Here is a 25,586-nt window from a genome sequence, read left to right on the forward strand (position 1 = left end):
TGATGCTGTCATACACTGGTTTGGGTATTTAATCCATTTCGGGGGGGGGGGAAGGGGAATTGCATAAGCAACTGAATCAGAATTTAGGTCCTTGTGTATTATTTATGACAATGTGATAAATTTTACAATATACAAAAACTAAATTAAAAAAACAGCAGCAAAAATAACAATAACAACAACAGCACCACAGTAATTTGACACGCCTGAGTGTTTAACAATATAAGATAATCAGGAATCGAGGATGAAGATATTAATTCAGCTGTCATATGGATTTTTTTTCTCTGTGACTAAAAAATATGTCCATGTGAAAGCTCTTCTTCAAATTTAAAATATGATTTGTGGATTTTGAATGTATATTTGTATATTTTCGATGTATAAATTGTCAGATTTAGACTCCACCTAAGACCAGGGGTGGGCAAACTTTTTGGCCCGAGGGCCACATGTTGGTATGGAAATTGTATGGTGGGCCATGAATGCTCACGAAATTGGAGGTTGGGATGCAGGAGGAGGTGAGGGCTCCAGCTGGGGTGCGGGTTCTGAGGTGAGGTTGTGGGTGCAGGAGGGTGCTCCGGGCTGGGATCGAGGGGTTCAGAGGGCAGGAGGGGGGTTAGCGCTGGGGCAGGAGGTTGGGGCGTGGATGGGGGGCAGGGGTGGAGACTCCAGGCAGCGTTTACCTCAAGCAGCTCCCGGAAGTAGCAGCATGTCCCCCCTGCTCCAGCTCCTATGTGGAGGCGAGGCCAGGCAGCTCTGCGTGCTGCCCTGTCTGCAAGCGCTGCCCCTGTAGCTCCCATTGGCTGTAGTTCCCAGCCAACGGGAGCTGCAGGGGCGGTGCTTGGGGTTAGGGAAGTGTGTGGATCCCCCTGGCTGTTCCTACACGTAGGAGCCAGAGGGGGGACATGCCGCTGCTTCTAGGAGCCACGCGGAGCAGGGCAAGCCCCTGACCCTGCTCCCCTCCTAGAGTGCCAGAGTGGGGCAAGCCCCAGACCCCACTGCCCAGCAGGAGCCCGAGGGCTAGATTAAAATGTTTGGAGGGCGGGATGTGGCCCCTGGGCCGTTGTTTGCCCACCCCTGACCTAGACTATTGGAAGTCAATGTTATGACATGGGTCCCTAGATTTTCAGTAAGGTCTCTGCTTTTTACATCTAACTTCAATGTCATAGTGTATTAATGATCTCTTTCTGAGTAACATACATGCAGTTTTGGGTAGATATGTTCAGTTATTACTGAATTATCATTGCAAGTGCCATAAGCAGAGCTCACTGCATTTTCAAAAGTATCTTGTTTACAATGACTATAGCCATTCCTCAGATGGAAGCTCCATTATTGTGATGGAAGTTAGAAAATTATTCCATTTGAGAGGAGCCACATGCAGCCTGCATTTGGATAGAACATAATAGCAGATAGTAAATAAAGTAAAATCTTGAGTATTTTCCTTCGCTTTAACTCAATATCCATTTGCTTATTGTTTATTATTGTAAGGAATATTGTGTAAAACTGTGTTCTTGTTTTATATTTCTGTTTTTATAGTGGTGTGGTGGAATATGATGCAGAGGGCTTCACAAAGCTCACACTGTTGCTGATGTGGAAAGATTTTTGCTTCCTTGTTCACAGTGAGTAGCTGTTAAATTGTTTCCTGTAAAAGGAAAAAAGGCAAACAGCTTTGACTATTTTTATTTAATGACTATGTATTTTTGATGTGGCCATCACACTTTTGAAAACACAAAATCTTGACTGCGATTTGAGAATGAGGGATGATTTATGCAGATAGATCTGATTTTCTAATTTATAAAAACACCAAATGTATTCTGGGAAAGTCAGGGCTGGCTCTACCATTTTTGCTGCCCCAAGCAGTGAAAAAACCTGTTGCCGCCAAATTGCCACCGTGGACGGCAAGGGAGAGAGAAGCTGCCGCTGAATTGCCGCCATTGCTGGCGGAATGGAGAAGCTGCTGCCGCGGAAACTCTGTCGCCCCTTTCTGACTGCCACCCCAATCACCTGCTTGGAACGCTGGTGCCAGGAGCCGGCCCTGGGGAAAGTGCTCCAGTAACTTGCCACAAGGTTCTAGCAGCACATGTTGGCACCCAGGCCATTAGTGTGCATAACCCCGGGGTACCCAAATTCATTCATCACTTGCCACGAACCAATAAATTTGTGGGCGTTTTTAGATCAAAATAATATACACATCCATAATGTTTCTTGTACTTGTATTTTCCAAGGTAAATGAATAGAAGTTGTTGCTTTTTTCAATTCACCCTCTAGAAAAACCTGCACCTGATCACCTTTGTTGTCCTCCTGTAGTTAGAGAGAGGACAGCCACAAGCAAGATTTTAGGACTCGGTGGGCCACAGTTGACACTCCAGCTATGTTTTGGGCATGCTTGATGCAAACACTTTAAACTAAGTTTGTAAATCAAGACAGCACTAGAACATGTTGTGAGAATGAGGTGACTTGATCATGACCTACAAGTATATACATGAGAAAGAGATTTCTGATAGTTGGTGGCTCTTTAGTCTAGCAGACAGAAATATAACCAGTTCCTTAGGGGTTGGGAACTAAAGTTTAGACAAAGTCAGACTAGAAAGAAGGTGCATGATTTTCACAGTTACAGTAATTAACCATTGGAACAACTTACCTATGGATGTGGTGGATTCTCCATCACTGGAAGTCTTTAAATCAAGACTGGATATATTTCTGAAAGATATGCTATAGCTCAAACGAAAGCTGAGCTTTATGAAAAAATTACTAGGTAAGGTTCTGTGGCCTACATTGTGCAGGAGATCAGACTAGATGATACCAGTAGTTCCTTCTGGCCTTTAAATGCATGAATCTTAGAAACACAGAAATACAGAGAGTATTTGGTTTGGGAAGGAGTATCTGTGCTCTGTCCTCAGACTGTCAATCATCTTACCCTTTATTTATTTATTTTTGACTAGTACTCTTCTCTTCTCTTCTTTGTGGTGCCATTTAGTGTGGAACAATGATAAATGCCGCACTGCTCCTGCAAGTATTGTATTCTGTTAGCCCTTTAGTGCTGGAATATTCTTGATTGTATTCTTTCTTTTTTCTTTAATTTGGGACAATTCCTCCTATGGGAACACTGATGGTGGTGTCTAAATAGAAACTTGCTGAATGCAAGAGACTATAATCATTTTCGACTCTAAAGAAAACATCTGATCCTATTGTTTATGAACTCCAGAAAATTTGAAACTGGATGTAATTCCCACTATAGCTGTAGGACTTACAGCATAAGCCAATAAAGAAGGTCTAGTTGGACAAGTCAACCTTTCTTTATACATTCATTTCCCACTCCATGCTCTCACCGGCCAGGGGTGTCCTAGTAAATGTTCCTTCACTTTCTGCATCATTCTCCCCATCTTTTTCCCCAACCCTCCCCAGACTTCTTCATCCCTATTGTCTTTAGTTTGGTTTTAAGTTGTATTAAATTAAAGTTTCCCGTGGAGCAGATTTTTGTCTTGAGAGAAGAAAGCGTGGTATTAGCCCTAATAAACATGGAAGTAGCTAGGTTTCATAAGAGTCAAAATTCAAACTTCTGCTAAATGGTAGAGCAGTTTTTAATTGTTAAGTAATATTCAGAGCTCTCTACTTATGACTGTCGAGCCCTTGAGAGGTATGATTATAACGGAACAGCTTGTCACTATGAATTAGCTCCAAGGCCTTGTAAATTGTGCAGTAACTTATCTGTGCAAGTCATTGCATCACTTGCTTGTTGAATAACCCACTGCATAACTTAAATAAGTTACATGTACTAAAGGATATTGCAATGAAACCTACATTTCATTTCCTGAATAAAGTAATGCAGACTTTCATCTCTTAACCACTGAAATGACTGTGTATATTATGGTTGAATATTTATCAGCCTGTTGTTAAAATGTCTAGCACAGATAGATTTAAGTTGAAAAAATGTTGTACTTTATGTATTTGCTATATGGAAAAAATCTTCAGAGAATAAATAAAGTATAAGTGAGAAAAATGAGGAACTGTGCAAATGTGCAGAAGGCATCGTGGCAAACCAAGTAAAAGGAATAAGATTCTTTTTAAAATAGATTTGCAGCTTATGTAGACATACCCACGCGGGCTTTCATCTAGCTAGCTCACTAAAATTAGCAGTGAAGTTTTGGTGGTACAGGCATTAGTGTGGGTTGCACAAATGATTGTGTACCCAGGGTTCATAGAGTAAGTAGCCTGAGTTAAGTGAAAAAGTAAAGGACTGAAACTGTAAAAGGTAAATTGGATTTTAAAATAATAATACAGTGGTACAGAATACTGTACTTTACATACACTAGTCTAATATTTTATTAAAGTCTTTTTTCTGTTGACTCAACTCAGGATTTATGTCTACTGGAACCCCCGCCTCCACTCCAGAACAGTCTCACATGATCAAAAGTACAGTATTGTGCAGTACTTATGAAATAAAGGGCACAGTAAAGGAAGTCTGTACAGCTTGTCTTGCAATATAGGAGAGCTATCTAATTGCAGACTTCAGCAACTATTTTAATCTAATCATTATGTGAGTCTATCAAAGTCAGGTCAAAGTGAGGTCACAGGAACTGTTGTTTTAGTAGTTTAGTTCTAAAAGTTAATCAAGTGTTTTCAAAAACATAGAAGAGAAGAAATGAACATTCAGAGAAGTTCATGTTCATTCACTTGGGAGAGGAAGCCATTAACCAAGTTTAATGTTAATAGTGGTGTAGTTGAAGAGTAACTCTATTCCCTTTGCTACTGTTTTGTAACACTGATGTTTTTTCTTTAGTTTTGTAGATAAGATGATTCATTTTCAGAGACTTACAAGGTCTTTCTTTCCTTGGCTATGTACACATGCCTCACGTTAATGTTAATACAGATTTCATGGGTGTGTGTCCAAGGTTGACTAGACCTCTGGATATAGACACGAGAGAGAGAATGTGTTACATAATTATTTTGAAACTTGATCTTTACTGTAGATGTACGTTTAGCATCTCAACACAAATGAGATTGGTAGAAGATAGAAGGATTGGAAATAGTAGCTAAAAAGTATCAGTGATGAATTAGTGGTTGTTTGCTTCTTATAATGGAGGATTCGTAAGGATATAGGTTTAAATGGAAAGATCTTGCTTCTTTGCTCCATATATCATCTTATATCAACGAGCATGGTAGCTTCCTTCAAGTATATTGGTAGCTTCCAGCAAGTGTGTACTCTCTGGGCAATCACGTACCTTTTTGAAGCTGATGGGCACACTTGACTTGGGCAAAATGGAAAAAGCAATTAAGCTCCTTTTATGTAGTAAGATAGCTGGAGCACTAGAAGTCACCACCCCAAGCACTGACCAAATGAAAGGCTTGAGCAAAAAATTAACTTCGTAAGAATGAGTTGGTTTCACTGGGAACTGATTGCAAAAGCAGGGGTTGGGGGTATTAATTTGATTTTAGCTGTACATGTTAGAAGAAGAAAGCAGCCAGAAAAGTAAGGACAAAGCCAGAGAAACACTGATAGCATGACCCTGAGAGGAAGCTGGGAGAGAGAGATTATATTGGGCAGAGCTTTGTCTGGAAAGGAGGCTAATAGCCAGCAAGGACACTGCCTGCTCTGTTTGTTCATACTGTGTTCAGAGAAACAGGTGTTTGTGTCCATGTTTTGTAAATAAACAGGATTGCAAGAAATAAATACCTGACTCTACCATCAATTTCTCCTCCTAATGGAAACATCCTGCAAGGCCTCAAATATTGGCCAACCATTCAGACCAAAAAGGGCAACCTATTGTACTGTTTAGTGTCTGGTCATATTTGAGTCTAGCTGGCTTACTTAAAGAAGAACTGTTGCTTTACCTTGACATGTATTACAGTTGTCCTTTGAGAAGTTGCTTCTGCAGATTCCTAGTCCAGGAGTTACTGTCCTGCCACACAAATCATAGAACAGTGTAAAGCAGTAAAGTCTCTAGGGGATAGGCGAGAGGAGACATTGATTTGGAACCAAGAACATAAAAGACAGTGCACCCTCTCACAGTTATTCTCTGTCTCTCAGCAGATTTGGTCATGAAGCCAATACCTTTCTCTTGTGTGGAGTTAAATATTAGGAGTAAAGAGTGGCTAGCACTGTAGGGTCCTGGTCCATGACTGGGGCTCCTAGGTGCTACCACAATTCAAATAATAATAAAAATAATAATGTTAATGAGTTTGATAGTTTGGAGGCCTTGTCAGTTTTTCCTCCCATGTGGGACTTGTTCTCATACCATTGGGTGCTGAAAAGAAAATAGTCTTCAAGAATTGTTCCTCCGATTCAATCAAAATATCTGCCAGAAATCGTGACTAATGGCTAAAATTCCAAGCAGATCATCTTATGGTTCCTGCTCTCCTTGGGGTTTTGAACTTGATTGGCTCCACCTCCTCCATAGGATGTTGTGTGAGAAAAGCACCGTCAGCTAAATGTCTGGGAAAACAGGCAGTCCCATGGTCCAGGTCATCTTGCAAATGGAGGACATGGGTTACAGCAGTAAGAGTCTCTATTTATTTGAGATAGTTGGCACACATCTTGATGGTTCTGTGTTTTTAATTAAATATTTGAAATTTTTGTTTTATAAACTAAAATCTCTCCTGATTATTGTATGGTTCTTTTTATTTTATTGTTCGTGACGGTGTGGCTTCAAGAAGAGAGGTGAAAGGTTGTGGAAGGCGAATTTGTGGAAATGAAAGGGAAAGGGACGAGACAAAGAAAGCAAGTGCACAATAATGTAGGTAGCAAGACAGAGGAGAAGGGTGTGATGCACGTTGGTTAAGAGAAGGGAAGATTCGGCAGCAGAAGGTAGGTTAAGCATAATAACAAAAACAATGGTTTAAAAGTAAGAAGCTCAATACTGAGATACAGTGAAGTCAGAAGTCTGTTACGGTTATGACAGGATAGCTTTCTGCTCTTAGTGACAGCTAGTCAGGAAAAGGTGGAGCTTTTCAAGGACTATTCCTGGAAAGCTTAGGCTAGCAATGGTTCCAGGAGGCCACTAGGACCAGTTCTTGGGAGTGATTCCTTGACAGTGGAGTCAGCAAAGAAGGGTAAGCTGGCAAACCCAATTCCCTCCTCTGGCTACCTGCCATTTGCTCCCAGTAATGTTTATTCTTTGGCGTCTGATCCTAAAATTCACCCTTGTGTAGAGAGCATCTGCACAAAGATTAGTCCCACATCTAAGTCCCACATAAGTCCTCACAATAAGGTTTAAGTGGAATTTACATGCTACGTAGGTCTTGAGCATGGGGTGAATGTCACCTGTTGAGTTCAGTGGGAATTGCAAGTACTCCCCACCGCTGAGGATCAGGCACCTTGGTGGGAAAGTGGTTTTAGTCACAGACAAGCTACTCTGTTCCTCACTTAACTGGGTACAGTCCGAGGCTAATCCCAGAACTCAATTGCAGTATTGTGGGGAATGAATTGCCCTTTTGCTACCGAGTTTCCATCATTGCCAGGTCTTTAAAGGGGCATTGTCAACCAGTTGTAGTTTCAAATTTGTATTGTATCGTAAATAATTATATAACCTCATCATTATCTATTGAGAATATTTCAACATCACGTTCCTATGGTTCCTTGCTGGATGTTAATATTCTATGAGCTGAATGACATTTTGCAGGCCTTAGTGCTTTGTGTTTGAGGCTAGTAAAGTTGAAGGCAGAGGTGGTTTGTCTCCTTTTATTCTGTTTGCCTGTGTTCATATTAGACTGATATAAAAATGTCAATATTTTAAAGTAGATTTTGTTGATAACAGCGGGTTGAGATCGGACAAATTATAAAACTTAATATGAATGGAAACCATACATAGTGAAAAGTAAATTAGATTTTAAAATTCTTTGGTTTTATGGCAGTGGTTGTAGTAGCAGAAGCAAGCATTTTTTGGTAAAATGTCAGTTTCCATTGGCAGTGTCTGTCGTTTCAAGGAAACATATGTATGGTTTGCATTTTTTGAAGTTTTTCATTTTTTTTATTATGTTGCTCTGGATATTTTAAAGCTCATTATTTAGTATTGCTTCATCTGCTTTGAAATGGGAACTACAAGCTCTTTAACAAGTGTCTAGAAAAGTCATCAACTTTCACAGTAGCTTCTTTTACTCTGAAAAGTGACTATGTAGAAATGTCACTACTCAACAGTCTGTCTAGACCACTACTACCATAATGAACAGTTATCTCACAAACGTTAATGAACTTATCCTCAAAGATCACCTGTGAGGTAGGGAAGATGTATTATACCTACTTTACAGGTGTGGAACTCAGAGACAGAGAGATTAAGTAAAAACAACGAGGAGTCGTTTAGATACTAACAAATTTATTTGGGCATAAGCTTTCGTGGGATATAATCCACTTCATCAGATGCATAGAGTGGAAAATACAGTAAGCGGGTATAAATATACAGCACATGAAAAGATGGGAGTTACCGTACCAAGTGTGGGGGTCAGTGCTAACGAGGCCAATTCAATTAAGTGGTTTCCCTTAGGTCACATAGGAAATGTGTGACAGGACTGGGAATTAAATACTGATTTCCAGAGTCCTAGTTCAGTGCCTAAACAGCAAGACAAGTTTTCCTCTCCATCCTTGCTTCCTGTGTGTATTCAGAGTTATATCTATTCACTTTCTAAGACAGTAAGCTTTTAGCTCTTTACCATGTTATCACTATAAAGCCAATATACTTTTTGCATCAGCAACAGAATTGTGAAGTAAATTCCAATTGCAGAGCCAAATTCTCACCTGTTACACATGTGCCACAACTAAAGGAAGTGAGGTGGCACAGATGCAATTTAGGATGTAATCTGCCAGCACTAGGGTGTGCCTGCTAAACCCAGGGTTGTGAGTTCAATCCTTGAGGGGGCCATTTAGGGATCTGGAGCAAAAATTGGAGATTGGTCCTGGTTTGAGCAGGGTTGGACTAGATGTCCTCCTGAGGTCCCTTCCAACTCTGATACTCTATTCTATGAAGTAACTGGAGTGGAATTGGAAGACAATTGGATTGTGCAGGAGTAATTTAGAGTATAATTTGAAAACAGTGAGATTGCATGGGAGTGAAATTGGAAGAGGGTGAGGTTGCACAGGTGTCATCAAGATTTTAGGAACTTTATTTCTGGAGGTGAAACGTGAGCAGAAAACAAATCATTTTGATTTTCAGCTCCCAGGCTGAGTTTGAAATACGAGCAGAAAAAAAATCATTACTTGTAAACTGAATAAAATTAATAAGGAACCATTATTAATTGACTGCCATTTTTACACAGACACTTGTCAGAGGAGAAACACACTTTAATTGCCTCCGTATTCTACTGAAACACTATTTAGCAACTACTCAACAAATTGCAAAGGCTTTCTCTCTCCTCTAACAGCATTAGTGCCATAAGAAGGATAAATGCGTCTTTTCTCCAGCAGTGGGACACCATAGTCCCAAATCTATGCTAAGTTTGAGCACAGATTTTTCTACACTGACAGAAACCACTGCTGTACTTACAGTGCAGACTTCAAATGGCTCAAATAGGCAAGGTTCAGCTTTATAGTGCACCAGTGTTTCATCACTGCTAGGAGAAGTTGCTATAGAAACTGGTGCACCAGAAACAATACAAAGAAGTGGAAACCAGAGGAGGTAACCCTTGGGAATTAAAAAAAAAAAAAGAGAGAGAGAGAGAGAGAGACAGAGAGAGAGGGGAAGAAAAGTCATTAACACGTGGCATGCACATGACAGACAGCAACTCCCCCCGCCCCCCTCCAATCCCACTGGAGAGAATTACATAAGAGTTAGAGACAGAAAGACCTATTAGGTTATCCATTCCGTTTCCCAGGGGCCAGTGCAGGATAGTTTCCTTTGGTTCATTTTCTGGTATTTTGTCCAGTCTAGCTTTTAAAAGTCCAAAGCAGTAAGGTTTAATGGGGCTGGAGGATAATGTCACTCAAAAGATAGAAGTGATTATAAAGCATTTGCCAGGTTAGTTTTACAACATCCTATCATATGCTTTCCTTTTATTACTGGAGACTGTTTGAACAGACTCTTAATTTGTGCTGTGAAGTATTTCCCATATAAGACTAAACAAAGAATACAGAAACTTTGTTTGAAGGACATATTTTAAATTTATCGTTTTCACAAGCTGGAGGGCACAGTCTTTCTAAAAAGTCATCCCAAATTGCACTGCGATTATTTTGTATTATAAGAATGGGGTAGTAAAAAAACCAAAGTTCAGCAGATCTACCACTAACAATAAATAAGATAAAAGCTATTCAGTGGAACTGTTTGTGTCTTTCTTGAAAAGTCCCTTTGAAGTATATAACCTCTTCTGGTTTGTGTAGCCCATAGAGCTAACTTTAGCATTTATTTTATTCAGCAGTAATGCAAGGAACCTACAGGCCTGTATCTTGTAAGAAATTGGCTTCAGTAGTTAGCATAAGACTTGAGGCCTGTGAACATTGGCATAGATAAATGGTCCAACAATCACCCCTAAGTTTTGGGGAACAGGAAATGGAGTGTGGAAGGGTGAATTTTGTTCATAACGACATCAGCAAACCACAGGAACATGAGCTAACACCAGCTTCTGGATAGAACATCCACAGTTATCTGACCGCAAGAGTGCCGTGGCAACAAATCAACATATATGATAATAAGTTGAGATAATTAATATGCTAATCTATAGGAGAATGACATCCCAATATTAGTAAGATGAGGAAATACAAATGAGGAAGACAAGAGAAACCCCTACTGACTATACATTAGATGTAGTGGTGTCAGCATAATTTTTTATAAAAAGGATAATGGTCACTGGTGATGATGAGAAAGGTGATGCTGACGAGGAAAATCATGGCTAACATTTCAGGTTTTTCTGCAAGGGATGGTGTGAGTATATGGATGTTCAGATGTACATTCTGTATTATCTCTCTCTACCTTACTGGTTTAAAGTGTTCGTGACTTTGCTAAATGTATTAATAAACTATTGTAAATATAGAAGGGCTCCTACAGTGTGAGTATTGCAACTGTGCACATCAGGGTTCTCCACTGTACTGTAATTTTAATAATATTGGACCTGATCTTGAGACAAGAACCTGTTAAACCTCAAAGTGATAACTGGGAATTCTTAAGTAATCAATATAATTACTACATAGTCATTAGATCAGGCTAAATTTGACAAGGACAGAATAGTGTTTTGGCATTGTGGCCTTGTCTAATCTGATGCTTTCTGTAAAGTTTTGCACCATTGCACTATTACTAGTGCTGCTCTCTTGGTGATGGGAATAGTGGGAACTCTAGTGTAGACAAAGCACTGGTATTTTTACCACCATGTCCTCTATCTCTGGTAAGTGGCCAAATAGCAAGTGTGGAAAATCAGGATGCGGTGGGTGTAATAGGCACCTATATATGACAAAGCCCTGAATATCAGAACTGTCCCTATAAAATCGGGACATCTGGTCACCTTAATCTCTGTGCAGATCAAATCTAGATGACACAGTAGTAAAAATGCTAGTGGTCACCAATGCCTGGTCTACACTATAGCTCCCATTGTTACTACCACAGATAGGAATTTTAAGAAAAATCTCAGTATAGACATGGCAAAATGCTGTTCAGTCGTTCTCAAACCAGAAAGAGTTTCACACTTCTGAAGAACAGTTTTTATAGGAGATGCATAAATTCCAGGCTCAGTGTAATCCACAAGATAAACAAGTTCAAACTTCATAATATGCAGAAATAGTTTATTCCAATATAAGTCATTGTTTCCATTATTCAGAAAGACACATGGGCTATGGAAAAACATTATAATCAAAAATAACCACTTCTGTATTTTAGACTTTTAAGTTGGCCTTCTGCAAAGATGTTATATGCAATCATAAGAGATGTTTGGGGAGGGACAAGTTGGATGGCTCAAGGTCTTCAAAATGGGATGTATAGCCTTGCTCTTCTTGGTCACCAGTTCAAATCTAGATGAGGTTTATAGTGACTGAAAGCCATTCCTATCCAATATGAAAGAGTTGGAGGCCTTTGTCCATTTCAAAAGGAGCATCTTTCCATCACAATACACACCCCCGAAGTTGTCATTAGTTGATCCTTTGCTGGCAGTTTCCACAGAGAGGCCAAGAACTAAATGAGCATACAGCACTAACCTTCTGCCCCAGAGGTACCTGGCTGGATTAAAGCTGACCAAGACAAAGATTCACCAACATTTCCCCCACCCCCAGTCTTCCCATTCCATTAGGGTGTTCATAACCCCTCTAGCAAATTCACCTTCTGAGCCTTTCAGTGGACTCCTGGCTTACTTCCTAATCCTGAATACTTGATCTTCCTATCAACCGAGGCAGGAAAATTTCACATGGTTGTAAGGGTCCACCATTCCACAGATCTTGTTTCAGGACTGGGTCCTCAATGAGTAGTAGTCTTCCTTCTGTGTCATTATTAAATTAATGCTCCAGCATGATGCTATGGGGTATGAATTTCAGACACAATGTAAATCCTGGATATTGCCAACATACGGTTATTAAAGGGACTCTACTTAAAATGACACACTTCTGATTTTTTTAACCTTCTACTGTTATTATTACACCTAAGATTAATATATAACCCAAAAACTTAAGAGAAAGCATACATTTTTCTCTCTTTTTTAGTTGCACTTGGTACATTTGACAGCATTTCATGTATAATCAATTTAATTCTTTCAGCTGGAAAGGCAGTCAGTTCCCCATGTTGTCTGCATGCATCTTTCACACAGCAACAAGAGAAAGAAAATCATTTTTCAAAATAATAAAATGTGATTACAAAAGCACAAAACTGGCGGGGGCCTCGGGGGCAGGTGGAGCACCATGAACTGCTTTTAATTCACTTTTAAAATCTACTGGGTTACAGATTTCCAGCTGAGAGTGTTCCTTTGACAATCCTATGGACCTTCTGCAGCAGAAGGGATGTTAGTCCTAATATATTTACCAAATTCTAATCCAGGTGACCCTACAGACCTAATTTGCCCCAGTAATTTCAGTTGAATGTTATTCTTCATTCTTTCTCCTTCTCCCTTAAAAATATTACCACTGTGGTGTCACTGACATAGAATGGCTGATGCATTTCCAATCAATTGATAAGTTCACTTCATTGGTTGATCGCGATTCCTGTACTTATGGACCAGATTCACCCCTTCAGTCTGCACTTTGAATCTGCAGAACTTAGGCTACAGGTTTTCAGCAGCAGAAAGTCAAGGGAGGAGTGGTGAGATACAGTAGCCAAGCCAACTATAAGCCCTGATCCACTGAGGGATCTTGACCCAGCCACCGCAAAGCCAAACATGCTGGTGACGAGGCCAGGTCAGACAATTCAGGAGGTGCACTGAATCAGCAGATCTCTTATGGAGCCTTCACCGGTGGAGCTCCCACAAGAACTTCATGGAAGCTGCTTTCTTTAGTAAAACCCAGTTGGAGGAGGTGCAATGGTACCATCACCTGCCTTCTCCCAGTGGTGAACGCCTCCCCTGGTGTAGCTGCCCTAACCTATGCAGAGGATACAATGTTCATGTCCCTGCACCCATGGTCTGAATCTGGTCCATGGTCTGTAAGAACATAAGAACGGCCATACTGAGTCAGACCAAAGGTCCGTCCAGCCCAGTATTCTGTCTACCAACAATGGCCAATGCCAGGTGCCCCAGAGGGAGTGAACCTAACAGGTAATGATCAAGTGATCTCTCTCCTTTTTCATGTATACAATTCATGGTGTTATTGGATAATGTTACATATTTTGTCCTTTAAAAGTTATCTGATTCTTACAAGGAAATATACATATATAACATATCAGAACAGATGCAGGAGTAAATACTAAACAATTGTCACTAGCCAGTGCCAGATCGGCTCGCCAGGTATGTTTCTTATACACCTCAAATAAAGTGTATGTGTTTATACCTCTTAAAAAAAATTCAAACTCTTAGTCAGTCATTAATCTCATGTGGGTGGTAGACTGTCTACATAATCCCCAGTGCTTCTGTGTGTTACTGTTCTCTCTACCAGAACAGAAGTGCATTTGTATTTCTGATCTCCACCCACTGCAGGAGGTTTCATTCCCTCATTACGTACTGTATGAAAGTATGGAGGTAGAACAATCCTTTCAATGAAATGTGATAGAATGAAGTCATTCCACCCCAGTGTCCAAAACATAAATGAATGCTTAGCACTTTTCATTGAGTCGCCCAACACCCTGGTGTGGTATGTATGTTGGCATTACTAGCCCCATTTTACAGCTTTGGAAACATATTGCTCTAACAAACACTAAGTGCTTTTGTCTGTATGAACAGTTAGACTGAGGCAAGTTGGCATGTGAATCAGCCCCATGCTAGACAGCGCAGACTGACTGACATGTGTTAACAGCTCATTAAGGCCTGGTCTACACTACAGAGTTAGGTCAACGTAAGGCAGTTCACGTTGACCTAACTGTAAGCATCTACACTAAAATATAGCTCCCACCGATGTAACTCACTCACTGTGCCAACTTAATAACTCGACCTTCATAAGAGGCATAGTAGTTAGGTCAACACAGTGTCAGTGTAGGCATTGCGTTGCTCACATCGACTGTTGCTGCATTTCAGAAACAGTCCCACAATGCCCCCATACTGGCAGTTAAATTGGTGCAGGCGCTCCTGGTGAGGGAGCGCACCACTGACACACAGAGCATAATGTGAACGATTCCATTACTGTGGTGGCTGTATGTCAACATGACTTAGGTCGGCTTAATTTAGTAATGTACATTTGCCCTAAGAATTTGAGACTTGCCTACTATGTAAGAAGTCACTGTTAAGAGATGTTCAGTCCATGCTCTAACCACTAAACCACACTACTGTCTCTGTCTTTAAAAAGTTAGATAAATATCAAGAATTGATTTCTTTGGTAGCCATGTTGTCAAGTATACAGTATATCTCCCATTCCTTCTCATAGTATTTAACACAAAAGTAATTTTTTCTTTTGTCCTTAGCTACAGTATTACTGAGGCAGTCATGTTCCTGTCTTGTACTGCAAATTCTTTACAAATAGATACTGGGAGGGTTCCAGTTAAATATATGGTAGAGATAAAAGATAGGGTGAAAGCACTCCTGTTTCTCTTTTTTATGGTCTGAGTACCTTATCTTTTCTTTGAGATTTATAAACATGGGAGACAAGTGCAGCCTGGAAGAGGGGGCTGGAAATGTGAATTGGAGTATTGTAATATAAAACAAATTCTGGGTTGCTTATATATAGGAAATTAACAACACACCGGACCTCTTCTTTAAAAGAGAAAAAGTGTTTCCTCTCCTTTTTGTCTGTGGTTTATTTACCTTGCTTGCAAGATAGCACTGAAATGAAAAGGTCTGCATAGGACCCTATTGTTACAACTTTGGATGTACACAGTTTCTAGAAAAATAACCTTCAGTTGCACTGCCCGTGGGGGCACAGTTTACAGTTCTGTAAGTTAGTAATGAATCACTCTGTTTCACAGGCTGACTTTCATAGTCTGTTTCGTGTTTCACAATCCAAGGTTTGTTTATAATGTTTCTTATTTTGCAGGTAAAATGTACAAATACTCAGGCTCAATCTTTACTTTAAAATCTAAATTTAAGCCCTAGGGAGGGAGGACAGTTATTTAAAGAGGTGCATAGAGGGATAACAGTGGGTAAGGAGATGAAATAAGGGGAAAGTGTAGACTGGGTCTAAGGAAATTGATACAGATTAAGCAGGGGTGCACAGAGGTTTTTGGAGGCCTGGGACAAAATCTGAAACGGAGGCATCCCCACCCTTCCAAAAAAATTACCGCTAATGGGAGGCCCAGGAGGCAGGGGGTTGGTTTGGAGAGCGAGCCAGCCCACAGTCATGCTGCAGCAGTGTCTCAGCTCCTGTCCCATGCAGCTGGGCCCTGCTCCCCACTCCAGGTGTTGCAACCTGGTATGCAACAAATGGTGGGCCAAATCTGAGTGGTGTTGCGACCCCACACCTCAGGTCAAAATGTCACTTGGTTTGGGGGCCTTCTCAAATGTGGGAGCCTAGGGCAAACTGTCCTTTTTGCCTCACACCCCTCCCTGGGCAGGTCTGTGATTAGGCTGTGATTTACCCTTTGCTTGTAGCAAGACTAAAGCCTGATCTACATTAGAAAGTCATACCAACAAAACTCTCCATTCTTCTGTAAAGCTTGGTGTGCATCCATACTTAATTGTGTCTCCTACAAAAAACCTCCCACTTTCTCCAGCTGTTATACCTGTTTCCAGAGCAATATAGGCCCCTTGCAGTTCAGTTCTGTGGGCATAGTGGCACTCTGGACTCACATGTACCTACACCCCTGTAAACAGTCCTTCAGCTGCAGCCCCACAAAGCAACATTCCCTTAAAGAATTCCCTCTCCAATAGTACATTTGATTGAACTCTGCTGCCCAGGAGGTCACGGTGGCCAGAAGTTCACCTCATTTTAAATGCCCGGTGCAGTCTTCTTCACAGCCGCATCTGTTCCTCTTAGCTGCCACCTTTTGATGAAAACATGGCTTCTTGCACTCCGTCTCATGCTGTTGCTCATGCAGTTTGTCCAGGAAGAAGGTGCACTATGGGGAGAGGAGCCATGTGCAGGCACAGCTACCGCCCTCCCTCAGGAACAAGAATATTTACAGTGACTTGGAAAGGAGATGGTAAAACTCTAAATTCACTCTTGAGTCAGCTTCAGTTGAATCTCTCTAAGCACTGCATCCTTGCAAATACAAAAGGATTGTATGTGCTGCCCTTACAGTGGAACAGAGAGCTGTGTTCCTCTTTGTTGCATCTGAGTTTGCAGTGGCGAGTTCGTAAATGTTATATGAAAGTGTTTGATTATGGGATAAATCAGAGGGAATTGTGGGCATTTGACCCCAACCTTCAGAATACTCTGAGAGGTATGTGAGTATCCCACAACGTAAAACAACAAGAAGGTCAGATCATATATCTGTGTGTGTGTTCATTAACCTGTGTACATGAGACAGTTAGGAAGGTTAGTTAGGATATCCGGGTGCAGTTATATCAATATGTTGAGGACACTTATCTCTATACCTCAGTCATGCTTGATCTGAAAAGAGCAGTTAAACAACCAGCCTCACATAGGAGACCGTTTTTATTATAGGTGGAGCTGGTAGCACTGCTTATTAGTAAGGTTGCTCAACACTTCCCATAACAAGATCCTGTTTTCAGTTGCTTACAAAAACAGGACTGGGACAGTGAAGAGGCTGAAGAGGACGTGGGCAGAAGTGATCAGGTTTGAGGAAACAAGATACAGAAGGGTCTGTGACCAGTAGAGCACATTCCTTTCCAGAACCTGGAATGGAACCCCAGATTCCTGAATTTCAGCATTTCTCTGCTGTCAGCAAATACCCGTGAAACCCACTGGCAAAGTGTGTCTCTCATCCCCTCAAGTGCTAGAGGATGGCAACCTACTACTCATATCAGTTACTCTGATAGCTCAAGTGGTAGAGGTCTGTGTGGTGGAGCTAAAAGATCCAACCCTGCTGATGACCCAGATGAGGGCTAATAAGGTTTCAACTGGAGTATTGTGTCCAATTCTTGGTGCCACATTTCCTGAGGGATGTGGACAATTGGAGGAAGTCCAGAGGAGAGCAACAAAAATTATTAAAGGTCTAGAAAACATGACTTATGGGGAAAGACTGAAAAAACTGAGTTTGTTTAGTCTGGAGAAGAGAAGACTGAGGGGAGAAATGATAACAGTTTTCAAGTACATAAAAGGTTGTTCTTGTTAACCTTTGAGGATAGGACAAGAAGTAATGGGTTTCAGTTGCAGCAAAAGTGACAGGTTTCAGAGTAGCAGCCGTGTTAGTCTGTATCCGCAAAAAGAACAGGAGTACTTGTGGCACCTTAGAGACTAACAGATTTATTTGAGCATAAGCTTTTGTGAGCTACAGCTCACTTTTCACTGCATGCATCTGATGAGGTGAGCTGTATGCTCAAATAAATTTGTTAGTCTCTAAGATGCCACAAGTCCTCCTTTTCTGGTTGCAGCAAAGGAGGTTTAGGTTGGACATTAGGAAAAACTTCCTGACAGGGTGGTTAAGCACTGGAACAGACTGCCTAGGGTGATTGTGGAACTTCGGTCATTGGAGGTTTTTAAGAGCAGGTTAGACAAACGCCTATCAGGAATTATCCAGTTATTACTTTGTCCTGTCTTAAGTGCAGGGGACTAGACTAGGTCACCTATTGAGGTCCCTTCCAGTCCTACACGTCTGTGGTTCTATGATTATATCATATGATGAAATTTGTTTTTTCAGGTTTCAGAGTAACAGCCGTGTTAGTCTGTATTCGCAAAAAGAAAAGGAGTACTTGTGGCACCTTAGAGACTAACCAATTTATTAGAGCATAAGCCGAAAGCTTATGCTCTAATAAATTGGTTAGTCTCTAAGGTGCCACAAGTACTCCTTTTCTTTTTGTTTTTTCAGTTTGTTTTTATAAAATGTAGGAAATTACACACAAAATAACTGTGTTAAAAGAACCATTATTAAGGTTGAAAAGTCAAGCACTCAAAAGTTAGGAAACACGGGAATTAAGGTTGCCTAATTCAGCCCCCGTAGTATGTATGTTTTATGATAGTCTAGTTACGTGATCATATACTGTTTTTTTCACAGGATCCCTGCATTTTTTAGTGTACAGGAGGATCCTGCTCTGGGGATACAGTAGAACCTAAGACCTTGTCTATACTACAGGAAAAAGTCGATCTAAGCAACGCAATTTGAGTTATGTGAATAGTGTAACTCAAGTCAATGTAGCTTAGATCTACTTGCCACGGAGCACATACTATGCAATGTCAATGGGAGACGCTCTCCTGTCGACTCCCCTTACTCTTCTCAATCCAGTGGAGTACAAGAGTCGACAGGAGAGCAATCTGTGGTAGATTTAGCAGGTCTTCACTAGATACGCTAAATCAACCGTCGATGCATCGATCGCCATGCATCGATCTCCCAATAAGTGTAGGCAAGCCCTCAGAGTTACAAACACCTCAGGAATGGAGGTTGTTTGTAACTCTGAAATGTTCATAATGCTGAACAAAATGCTGTGGCTGTTGTTTCAAGCGTTTACAACTAAACATTTACTTAATACAGCTTTGAAACTTTACAATTCAGAAGAAAAATGCTGCTTTAGCCATCTTAATTTAAATTAAACAAGCACAGAAACAGCTTCCTTACCCTGTCAAATCTTTCTTTTTAAACTTTTCCTTTATTTTTGTCGTAGTTTACGTTTAACACAGTACTGTACTGTATTTGCCTTTTTTTTTTTTTTTTTTTTTTTTTTTGGTCTGTGCTGCTGCCTGATTGTATACTTCCAGTTCTAAATGTGCTGTGTGGTTGATTGGTCTGTTTGTAACTCTGGTGTTCATAACTCTGAGGTTTTATTGTATATGAAATGGAGCAGGGATTTTCTTGGTTATGACATACCTCCCCTGCATACTGCTGCCAGTTTTGTTTAGAGTTTGAACTTTTGAAAGAATAAGCATAACGTTTTGTTCAGAGTTACAAATAGCCTCCATTCCTGAGGTGTTCATAACTCTGAGGTTCTACTGTACCACTAAAAGGAATATAAAATCAAATGTCGAAAAAAAATGTCTTTACCACCGATCTAATCAGGAATCAAAGATTTGCATGTTATATTAACTTGTAAGATTAGCTCCAAGGTAAATAATACTTTCTTATTAACTCTGGAGTTGTTTGCATGTGTGATGTGAATGGTTAACATTGTTCTGTTCCAGACCTCAGTGTTATTGACCTTTGAGAAGGTAAACAAAAGAAGCTTACTAACTCCTGGCATCATTTTTCAGGCAATTGTTAGCCAGGGTTTGTTATTTAGATAACAATATTGAAAATATACTGAGCGTATCCATTAAATTACATGACAGCACAAAAGCAAAAAAAACTCAAATGTGTATGTATTGTTTTTTGTAGCTTCTTTTATATTTAGAAAACAACAAACTATAAGCTGTAATTAAATCTCTGTGATTCATTCTTGATGTGCAAATCACTTTTTCTTTTTCATTTTGGAATAAACACAGAATAAAAAGTTAGGGGCAATGTTGAGGTTCTTTGCTCGGGTTTACTCAGCACTGCCATAAAAGTTTTACCTGAGTAAGGATCGGAGCTTTGCCAAATTAGGGAGTTGACCCTATTGGTAATTAGTCTGTAAATGTTAGTGTAGTCTAAGTCTGAGTGAAACAAGTGTCTTTCTGTTTTTAACCCTACTTGTGTGCTCCTTTGGCCAATTATTGTGTTATTTAAAATAATTATTTTAAAAAAATAAGCCAAAGTAAAAAATCAAAATGATTAAATTATGCTGAATCTGAAACTGAATCAGAAAGCTTTACTTTCCTGAACTAGTTAATAGTTTAAATTTTCCAACGGAAGCGCTTCCATTCCTGGGAGAGAAGGGGTAAATGGGACTTCCTTTGACAACCTTTTCATTTTAAAACCAAGACTAGTTTGACAGCAAGATTTGTACCTTCCTAAGTAAATATTACTATTTAACCGTATGACTTGTGGAAGCTTGTTAAGTGACGTGACTCACCTAGATAAAGTTATTTTTAGAGATGTAATTTGTACTGTTTAGAAGGGCAAAAAAAAAATGCTGGTAAAGAGCTAAATCCCTCATTATGGTTTACAAAGCTCATGAAACAGCATCCATGCAAAAGATGACTAAGCAAGGGTCTATTGCCACTTTCAGGAATTTACAGACATGAGTCATCCACTTATTGTCTGCAGATACACCACCAAGGTACCTGTGAGTCAGCTTTGATTTGGAAATAGCACTTGCATTCAACATGAATACTTTTTTTGTGTTTCTTAAGTATCTGAGTACTTTGGCTAAATAATATGCTAAACCAAAGCTTGCTTTTGTAATCTTCACAATTCAGATGCTCACTTAAGAAAGTGTGATTGATTTTGCACTGTGATGCATTCTACATAGTAAAATATAAATGTGGTGTGTGCTTGATATAATTTTGCCAACACTTAACTCTGTACCCTTGTATACTATACAGAAGCAGATTTTATCTGTGTTCTATAATACATAATTATATCATATGTATAACCAGTGAAGGGTAAAAATCTTCTCCATCACACCTTTGCCTCCTCCTCAAAAACACAGGTTTGACCAAGAGCAAAATATGACCCTTTATCTTCAAAACCCCTTGTAAATATTAACTTATAACATGTTTGCTTATTTTATGTGATGTGAAAACTTTGGGGCTGAATTCAAACTTGACATAAGAAACTACTACTTTATTAACTCCAGTGGACTTATGCCCGCTATGCCAGCAATGAATTTGGCCCTTAATGTCTACTTCTGAAATAATAGCTGGCTATTTGAGATGTGTAGAGCAGGTTAAAGTTCAGAGCCATTTCCTGTTTTCTTGAACTATAGGTGTGGTTGTGCTCCATAATTAGGGTCACATTTTTGCTTCATGAGACTCAGCTCACATCCTTAATTAGAGAAGCACTTGGTTTAAAAAATGGGAGTTTTGGTTGTCCTTTCTGTTCTTAGGTGGACAATAGCTTTAGAAATCAAAGGCAGCTACTATTACTTTTCAAGATTTGGCTTGAAGTTCAAGGTGGTACTGCTCTTGGCCAGGAGTGGACACTTCAAATGTAAACCTATCTATTTTGATCGTCTGGTTCCACGGTTTACATTATATTTGACTCCTGAAAGCCTCCCTAAATGTTTTGGTTCAGAAAAGGAGGAAGCTCTTTCTTTCTTTCTTTCTTTCTTTCTTTCTTTCTTTCTTTCTTTCTTTCTTTCTTTCTTTCTTTCTTTCTTTCTTTCTTTCTTTCTTTCTTTCTTTCTTTCTTTCTTTCTTTCTTCTCTTGCTGTACCTCTGTTGAAAAAATACTCTGAAAGATGAAAGGCTAATCACAGGAAATGAGAGCTTCTCTGAAGTGACAGCAATGTCTCTATAGTGCTTTTAGACAGTAGCTCTACTGCTATATACTTTTTCTTAAAAACAAAGCTTTTGGTTTAGTTAATGGGAGGAAAAATGCTATTATTGCCTCTTTCACATACGGAGAGGTTTTCAAAATCAAGCTAATGGAGACCAGAAATTCTCTAGTAAAAAATGAAATAAATAGAGATAATATGATTTAATTTCTTTACTGGAGTTTGCTATCCTTCGTACTTACAAGCAAACAAGTGTTTCATACCATTTGCACAGTTATTTGAGGGAGGGTTTTCCTCAAGGAATTGATTCTGCAGAGAGAGCAGATAAAGGTTGTACTAAGAAATGGAGTTTCAATATACAGAATTAGACAAAGTAAACTTCCAACTTCAAAACTGAGAACCAGTCTCCTGGGGTTTCCATTGCTCTCTACAGAGCAGCTCTTTTGATTCTTTGGCATAAGAGTAATGTCTGTAAGAGAGAGGAACAAGTAGTTTGCTTACTGATAAGTGGCTCAATGTGTGGCAATTCTTTTTCAGGGATATCGTGCATTAACTATGCCACCAAGAAGACTTTGACAAAGTATTTCATTTTTTAATCTAATATTTCTTTTTCTTTAACATAGTAATGTTCTTCCCCAAAATTGATCAAACTAACTCAGATGGACACAAATCAGACGTCAAGAATTATAACATTCAAAAACCAGTCGGAGAACACTTCAATTCCCTGGTCACTCGATTACAGACCTAAAAGTAGCAATTCTTCAACAAAAAAACTTAAAAAAACAGACTCCAACGAGAAACTGCTGAATTGGAATTAATTTGCAAACTGTATACAATTAATTTAGGCTTGAATAAAGACGGGGAGTGGATGGGTCATTACACAAAGTAAAACTATTTCCCCATGTTTATTCCCCCCCTCCACCCCCGACTGTTCCTCAGAGGTTCTTGTCAACTGCTGGAAATGGCCCACCTTGATTATCACTACAGAAGGTTTCTCCACCCCCCTCCTCCTGCTGGTAATAGCTCACCTTACCTGATCACTCTACTTACAGTGTGTATGGTAACACCCATTGTTTCATGTTCTCTGTGTATATAAATCTCCCCACTGTATTTTCCACTGAATGCATCCAATGAAGTGAGCTGTAGCTCACGAAAACTTATGCTCAAATAAATTTGTTAGTCTCTAAGGTGCCACAAGTCCTCCTTTTCTTTTTGTGGATACAAAGTAACACGGCTGCTACTCTGAAATCAGTCCATCATGTTACCTCTGAAATGTATCAAGTAAGCTTTTGTGTGGGCTGAGTCCCCCAGTTAATCAGAGCCTTATCACGACATAAAACTCACACTGGACTGAACTTATTGAACTCACTGAACTGGCCAGACATCAGTACTTTAACTGATCTGCTTTAGCCTGAGACCACAGCTGGAATGCCTCATTAAGTTTTGTGTATCTCATTACCATAAACATATGGAGGGAGTGACTGGGGTTGGCAGGCTTGATTTGGAGTGCAGGGGAAATAAGGCTTGTCCAGTTCAAAGAGTAGGAAAATTTAAGCTATCAGAAAATCTTTCTGAGATTGCTATATCTTAGGCTGTGGAAGAGGCTTTCAAAGGAAGTGGTGGAAGCATCAAATCTTGAAACATTTAAAAATAGGATACACAAAGCACTTGCAAATATATTGGAGGAAACAATCCTGCTCTGGCATAGAAATGGGATAGATGATTTAACATGCCTTTTCCATTTTTAGTTGCTATTATTCTCAGCAATGTTACAGTTGGTGGTTAGCTTCTCTTTTGATACTACATCTGACATTATTCAGTCAGGATCCTTGACGTCTCATTAGGTAGAAGTGTGAAGTCACAAATGAAGATTTCTGAGGTCCCAAGTTCCCATGAATGAGCTACAGTCTTACAAAACTAAATTGGTGAGCTGACTAAAGAATTTGTTCTTTTGTCTCTTAGGGTTAGTGGAATGCATCATTTTGGGATATTAAATGGAATAGTGAGGGGTGCTTTAAGGGCCAAATCCCGTATCACTAAAGACAGTGCAGGTTTTGCCACTGACTTCAATGGATGCAGGATCAGGCCTTAAAAGTAAATACTGAGATTGATGTATAAGTAAAAGTCTTAAAACAAACTAGGGAGATTTTTTAAGTCTACCGAATATAAAAGACCCAAGAAAATGTTATACTCCAAGAACACGTTTGGCAATTAAAAGGTTAAGTTTTACCAGTTGAAGAGTCTCTGGAATACTCTCTCTTGTAGACTGGTTTGTTGATCTAACAGACCTGACTAATCTTGAGATGGCCTCCTTCTTTTTGGGTGATAAACAAGGGGAGTTAAAAGAGATAGGATCTAATTCTGGGGATACTTAAGAGTAAAAAGTTTCTGATATCAGTAACTTTGTAGTTTTAGTTGTTTGTTTGCTTAACACTGATGACCGTGAGTTGGGATTCCTTTGGTCTGTTCTAGATTCTGCAAGTGTGACCTTGATTAAGTCACTTAACCTCTCTGGGCCTCAGTTATCCATCTGTAAAATGGGGGTAATAATACTTGCATTTCCCAGGCAAGGTATAAGGATTAATTATGGCTGATAAAGCACTTTGAGCTCATCAGATGAAAGGGTCTATAAAAGTACAATATTGCTCTATATCGCAAAACAGAATATATAGTAACATTCCTGAAAGTAGAAACTAAGCTGGAAAAATACAGACTTTAATGCATTAAGCATTAGAGAGAGAGAGATTGAACTGGTGGAAATACTGTGATTAACCTGTAAATGCACAATAAAATCATGTCATTTGCTTTGTAAAATAAAAATACTTCAGTAAACATAAATTGAGTCAGACATTGACATAATGTAATCCATGTTTATTGGAAGTACAAGAAGAAATGTTAGAATTCCCCGTCATTTTCACTTTTTTCATTTAAGATCTGGTTAGCTACATTTCTTAACCTGAGTTTAGAGTCAACAGGTACGAATGATATATTTCACAATAAAGATGAAAGCAAGAAAAGGTGTCTCTTTCATGTCATCTTTTTCTTTTGCTGTCTTTGCAGTTGACCTACCGCTGTACTTTCCTCGAGACCAGCCAACTCTAACATTTCAGTCAGTCTATCACTTCACTAACAGTGGACAGCTGTATTCCCAGGCCCAGAAAAACTACCCTTACAGCCCACGCTGGGATGGCAATGAGATGGCCAAGAGAGCAAAGTAAGAAAGACTATAATTTAATACCAAAAGTTTCATTTGTTAGAGGGTCAAGTGTTGTTCAGTATTAGAGTATAGATTTATCTGTATGCATTGGACATTCTTATATGTGACACTGTTTCTGTATAGTGTTTTCTTTGGTTATTTTTGTGTTGGAACTGAATGCAGTCTTAATATTCACACATTTGAGTGTAACTTACATATTTATATTTTATTATTAATAATCAATTATTATGATATTGCCAAAGGACCAACCAGTGAGGCCCCATTGTGCTAGGCACTGTGCAAACAGTGTAGCAGCTAGTCCTGCCCCAAAGATCTTACAATCTAAATAGATAAGACAAACACAGGGTTGGAGGGAAGGGGTGTCACAAACAAGCAGAGTCAACGGTTTGAGGACAGAAAATGTCATATTCATTCCACAATTTTTTTTAGGTGGGTTTTGTTAGCAGGGGGTACACTAAACAAAAAGAAAAGTGAAAGGTAAGAAACATTGAACAGAAGG

General features: G+C 39.6%; 1 protein-coding gene across 8 annotated transcripts in view; it reads left to right on the plus strand.

Annotated features, from left to right (window-relative positions):
* Positions 1-25,586, plus strand: part of BABAM2 (BRISC and BRCA1 A complex member 2) — a 298,460-nt gene that overhangs the window by 246,706 nt on the left and 26,168 nt on the right. For all 8 annotated transcript variants that reach the window (XM_073338599.1, XM_073338597.1, XM_073338593.1 and 5 more), the window contains 2 exons: positions 1,528-1,610; positions 24,931-25,084. In XM_073338599.1, the coding sequence (XP_073194700.1) occupies positions 1,528-1,610; positions 24,931-25,084 (237 nt within the window). The remainder of the gene's footprint in view (positions 1-1,527; positions 1,611-24,930; positions 25,085-25,586) is intronic.

The sequence above is a fragment of the Lepidochelys kempii genome, chromosome 3, assembly GCF_965140265.1.
Source record: "Lepidochelys kempii isolate rLepKem1 chromosome 3, rLepKem1.hap2, whole genome shotgun sequence".
NCBI classification, from domain to species: domain Eukaryota; kingdom Metazoa; phylum Chordata; order Testudines; family Cheloniidae; genus Lepidochelys; species Lepidochelys kempii.